General features: G+C 39.3%; 1 protein-coding gene across 1 annotated transcript; it reads left to right on the top strand.

Annotated features, from left to right (window-relative positions):
* Nucleotides 1-272: 272 nt before the first annotated feature.
* LOC101501357 (uncharacterized) lies at nucleotides 273-1855 on the top strand (the record flags this gene model as incomplete). The annotated part of the gene is made up of 2 exons (XM_004514898.1): nucleotides 273-1325; nucleotides 1650-1855. Coding segments are annotated over 2 exons (1259 nt in total), but the record flags the coding sequence as incomplete, so codon positions are not given.
* Between the last annotated feature and the right edge of the window lie 3566 nt (nucleotides 1856-5421).

Raw genomic sequence — 5421 nt, 5'->3', positions numbered from 1 at the left:
CATGCGGTTAAAGATTCATTTCAACTTATGCTTGTGTACTGTGTGTGGTTAAGTGTGAAGGATATGTGTCAAAAGTGATTTGAAGAGTTTAAAAGACATCAGCAGTCAGATGAAAACTATACAACGTGAGAGTTTCGTTCACAAATATGGAAAAATTCTAAATCTCTTGGCAGTGAATGTGCAAACAGGGGCCCTCACAGCATTGGCTCAGTATTACGATCCTCTCTTAAGATGTTTCACTTTCCAAGACTTTCAGTTGGCCCCGACATTAGAGGAATTTGAGCGAATACTGGGTTACTCCCTAGAAAGAGGAAATCCTTATCGATATACTGGGCAACCACCGAAGTTGGACACAATTGCTGAAGTGTTGAAGATCGACATAAGAGCGTTGGCAAGTACAAAAGAGGAAAAAGGGGCTATTCATGGGTTTTCAAGAAAATATCTAGAGCAAAAGTGCCAAGATTTAGCCGATAAAAAAGAATGGAGTACTTTTATAGATGTTTTGGCCCTCATTATCTACGGTATTGTTATATTTCCAAACCTTGATAACTTTGTAGATTTTGCTGCCATAAATGTATTCTTAGCTTTTAACAAACATAAACAAAACCCAGTTCCTGCGGTTCTTGCTGATATATACTACTCTATGCATATGCGACACGAGAAGAAAGGGGGAACAATTTTATGTTGTGTTCCAGTGTTGTATACTTGGTTTGTGTCTCACATGTTCAAGAAAGGGTATCATGTTGGGGTTAAGAGTAATCGTGAATGGGCTCAGAGTATAACTAGCCTTACTGAGGATACAATTTCATGGTACTATAGTGAACAAGGGGTGGAAGAGGTAATATGCCGATGCGGAGATTTTCCGAATGTACCTCTCAGGGGAACGAAGGGATGTATCAATTACAATCCAATGGTAGCTCTAAGACAACTTGGCTACCCCATGTTGGATAAACCAGATGACAAGTCATTGGAAGCTTTTGTTTTGCACAATACGGGTATAGTAGATCCACCAATGTTGAGAAGGATAAGTCGAGCTTGGGAATCAATCATTAGAAAAGGAAAGGTACTCGGATGTAGAGGTTGCAGCACAAAGGAACCTTATCAACAATGGGTAAAGAAAAGAGTCCAAGAAATTAAGTTGCCTTTCCACAGTGCACCCTCAAATGATCAGGAAATGCCCGAACCTATTCTTGTTGCCAATGAAGAGATAGAAGAGCTCAAAGCATCATTGCTCAAATCTGAAGAGGAAAAAAAAGAGCTACAAGCGAGGTTAGAAAAAGTCTCCCAAGAGAACGACAACTTAAGATCAGAAAACACTTGTAAGAGTCAGTTATTCGAGAGAAGCAACAAGAGGTTGAAAGTTGAAAAAGGAAATAAACTTGACATACAAGATTGTTTAAGAGGCGCAAATGAAGAGTTAGATGTGCGAAGGCAAGAAAGGAATGCAGCTATTGAAGAAGCCTATATGTGGAAGCAATTGTGGACAAAATCAGCAAGCTCTGAGAAGAACATAAAAAATGAGTTTGAAGATTTAAAGAAACAACTGAAAGAAATGGTAGATCAATATGAGAATCAAGTAAGGAATGAGAGGCAACAGAAGGAAGAAATCGAAGAATTACTCTCAAAACACCAAGATGCACTAAAAGCAGAAATGGAAGCTTCTAGTGAGTTGAGGAATTACATTGATTATCAACAAAAGATCTACAATGACTTGAAGGATGAAACCATATACTGGGAGGAGCGTTTCATGGTGTTGCTTGAGCAATTGAAGAACCAAGAGATTTATAAAGAGTTGGAAGATAAAGGCAAGCACTGGAAAGATTGCTTTTCGAAATTGGCAATGCTAGCTAACTAGGCAATCATAAAAATTCCAAAACATCTAAGAGAGATTGATGCAATAATGCATCCACTCAACACTCCAATCAAAGTCTACAAGTTCGTCGAATATTGCAAACATTTAGTAGAAGAATTGGAGGAGAAGATTGGTTGTCCTCTTGAAAAAGATGATTGAAATACCATAGTTGATGTAGCTTTTTAATTTAAATGCAATGTACTTTTTTTTTTTCTCATCAATGAAGGATTTGCTATTTTGTTTATCGATTCCCATATTCTTCTTTCATTAATAATTCGTGCAAGACTTATGATTCCCCAACATCCAAAAAAAAATAATTGCATTTTCATTCCATTCATGTTTAATACATACTCATAATTTTTTATTTAAAAAAAAATACAAAAAAAAAATCAATAAAGCTGTTTCCCCGACACCCTTATCGGACTCGTGCAAACTCGAAGATCATGGAAGAACTTGAGCAAAATGAAGAAGTGATGAGAATGGATGTCAACCAATTGAAGGACAAGGTTGATCAAATCTTAGAAGCTATACAAGCTTTGTCAAGGAAGGGGAATACTGATGAGAATCCTCCGGCTGCAAATGAAGAACACCAAACCACTCCTTCTCACCCACCAGGCTTTACCCCGACTACCCAGCAACCTCGTACAACAACTATACAATTTCCTATGTACGGTCTTCCACCCGGTTATACTCCACCCTTAGTCGTCAACCCCATGGAAAACAACCCAAACCACTTAAACCCCCAAAACACTCAACCCTCAGAAAATATTCCATATATTGCACCCCAAGTACCCCATTTCGATACTAATGGAAATTGGCATCAACCTCACATTGGGGATGATACACAATCAAAGGAAAAATTCCATGTCTTGGAAGAGCGAATAAAAGCTATTGAGGGGTATAATGTTTATGGCCTTGAAGCTTTCGATATGTGTTTGGTTCCTGATGTGACTATCCCTGCCAAATTCAAGGTTCCTGACTTTGAAAAATACAAGGGCAACACATGTCCTAAAAATCATCTAACTATGTATTGCAGAAAAATGGCATCTCATGCTCATAACGATAAACTTCTCATTCACTTCTTCCAAGACAGTTTGAGTGGGGCATCGTTAAGTTGGTATATGCATCTTGAGCGAAATCAAATTCGTTCATGGAAGGACCTAGCTGATGCCTTTTTGAAGCAATACAGGTACAACGTTGACATGGCCCCTGATAGGATGCAATTGCAAAATTCACTGAAAAAGGACAACGAAGCTTTCAAAGAATACGCACAACGGTGGAGGGAAATGGCCTCACAAGTAGAACCCCCATTATCTGAAAGAGAAATGGTTGGTATGTTTATGGATACTCTCCAGTCGCCTTTTTATGACAAGATGATTGGGAGTATGTCATCAAACTTTTCTGACCTTGTCATGATAGGAGAAAGGATAGAAAGTGGGATGAGGAGTGGCAAGATCGTATGTGCAGCAACTAGCGTGAAACGACCCCAGACGACATTCACAAAAAAGAAAGAAGGAGACACTAACGCTGTAATGGTAAACCCCAGAATCTCTTATTTTCCACCCATCAATTCTTATCGACCCCCAATTTTCCAGCCCCCGATACCACAAAATCCTTACACCCCTTATCCATATGTGGCCGCAACCACACAAGCTTCATTCCCTCAATATCACCCTTCAAGACCACCTTTTTATCAACCACCACCTACCGCATTTTCCCCACAAAATCAATACCCAAGCTCAAATCACTACAGACCACCTGTCAATCGAGAAAAAAGGATAACTCGTTTTGATCCAATTCCCGTCACGTATAGCCAATTGTTGCCCCATTTACTTCAAAATTCAATGGTAGTCATAAGACCAATGAAACCTCTTGAACCACCATTTCCAAAATGGTATAATCCAAATGCCAAATGTGAATATCATGCAGGAGCCGTTGGGCATTCCATTGAAGATTGTCAAGCCCTAAAATCTAAAGTGCAAGAATTGATTAATGCAAAATGGCTTACCTTCAAGGAGGACAATCCCAACATAGGGAGCAATCCTTTGCCAGGTCACGGGAACGCCTCTGTGAATTTCATTGAAGATGGGATAGACCAACATGCAGTAGATGGTCATGTGTTCACCATGGGGTCGTGTGTGGAAAATAATATATCTTTCCCAAAACCATTGGAAATTCTTTACAAAAAAGAGAATCTTAAGTCAACTCATAACAAGCCAAATGCAATAATTGTCCAAACACCAATCCCGTTTCCTTATGGAAATACCAAGGCAGTACCGTGGAAATACGAAGTCACATCCCACTTGGCAGATCATCAACCAAGTGATGATTGTGAACCTAAAGGAACTGAGGTCACTAACATCTCAGGGATTGGTGGAATGACTCGGAGTGGTCGAGTATACACTCCTGAGCAACTTAGGAAAAAAGAGGTTAATGGAGAAAAAGGAAAAGAAGATATGTATCATACCATAAAAGGACAAGAGATCAGTAAAAAGACGGTGTCTGAAGAAGAAGCTAGTGAATTTTTGAAGTTTGTCAAGCAAAGTGAATATAAGGTGGTGGATCAGCTAAATCAGACCCCTTCCAAGATATCAGTTCTCTCCTTGTTATTGAATTCTGAAGCACATAGAAGAGCACTGATGAAAGTTTTAAATGAAGCCCACATTACTCACGATATCACTGTCGATCAGTTTGATGGAGTTGTCAGTAACATCACTGCTAGTAGTTTCCTGAGTTTTAGCGATAATGAATTACCAGCTGAAGGGACAGAGCATAATAAAGCATTGCACATCTTTGTGAGGTGTCACGGCACTGCACATCTCTATGAGGTGTCACGATCACATTCTTGCACGAGTGCTAGTAGATAATGGTTCATCATTAAATGTCATGCCTAAATCGACACTGTCAAAGCTATTTGTTGAGGGAGCCTGTTTGAAGCCTAGTGCTTTGGTGGTGAAAGCGTTTGATGGATCTAGAAGACAAGTGGTTGGTGAGATTGACCTGCCAATTCAAATCGGACCCCACATCTTTGAGATAACCTTCCAAGTAATGGATATTAAACCGGCGTACAGCTGTCTTTTAGGGAGACCATGGATTCATGTTGCTGGAGCAGTGACATCCACCCTCTATCAAAAGCTAAAGTTTATAGTGAACAATAAGCTGGTAATAATATATGGGGAAGAAGATATGATAGTAAGTCATTTATCTTCTACAAGCTACATTGAAAACACAGAGGAAGCCATAGAGACTTCCTTTCAAGCATTAGAAATTGCCAATGCCGTCTTCATGGGTGAAGAATATCGTTTAAAAGAACCAAAACTATCTACCACATCATTGAAGTTTACCAAATCTATGTTGGAATGAGGAGTTTTTTTTTGGGAAAGTTGATAAAAAGCTTACCAGAAAAGAACAATAGGTACGAGTTGGGATAGGTACCTACTCAAGTTGATAAAGAGAAGGTTGTGAAGGAAAAAAGAGAAAACAAGGTGACTCGTCGGAAAAACTGGATACCGAATTCACAGAAGATTCCTATTTGTGACATTCGTCAAAATTTTCAAAGCGCCGAAATA

Source organism: Cicer arietinum, unplaced genomic scaffold (genome assembly GCF_000331145.2).
Source record: "Cicer arietinum cultivar CDC Frontier isolate Library 1 unplaced genomic scaffold, Cicar.CDCFrontier_v2.0 Ca_scaffold_197_v2.0, whole genome shotgun sequence".
Taxonomy (NCBI): Eukaryota; Viridiplantae; Streptophyta; class Magnoliopsida; order Fabales; family Fabaceae; genus Cicer; species Cicer arietinum.
Note: the sequence above shows the minus strand (reverse complement) of the source record. Positions and strands in the feature narration are given on the sequence as shown.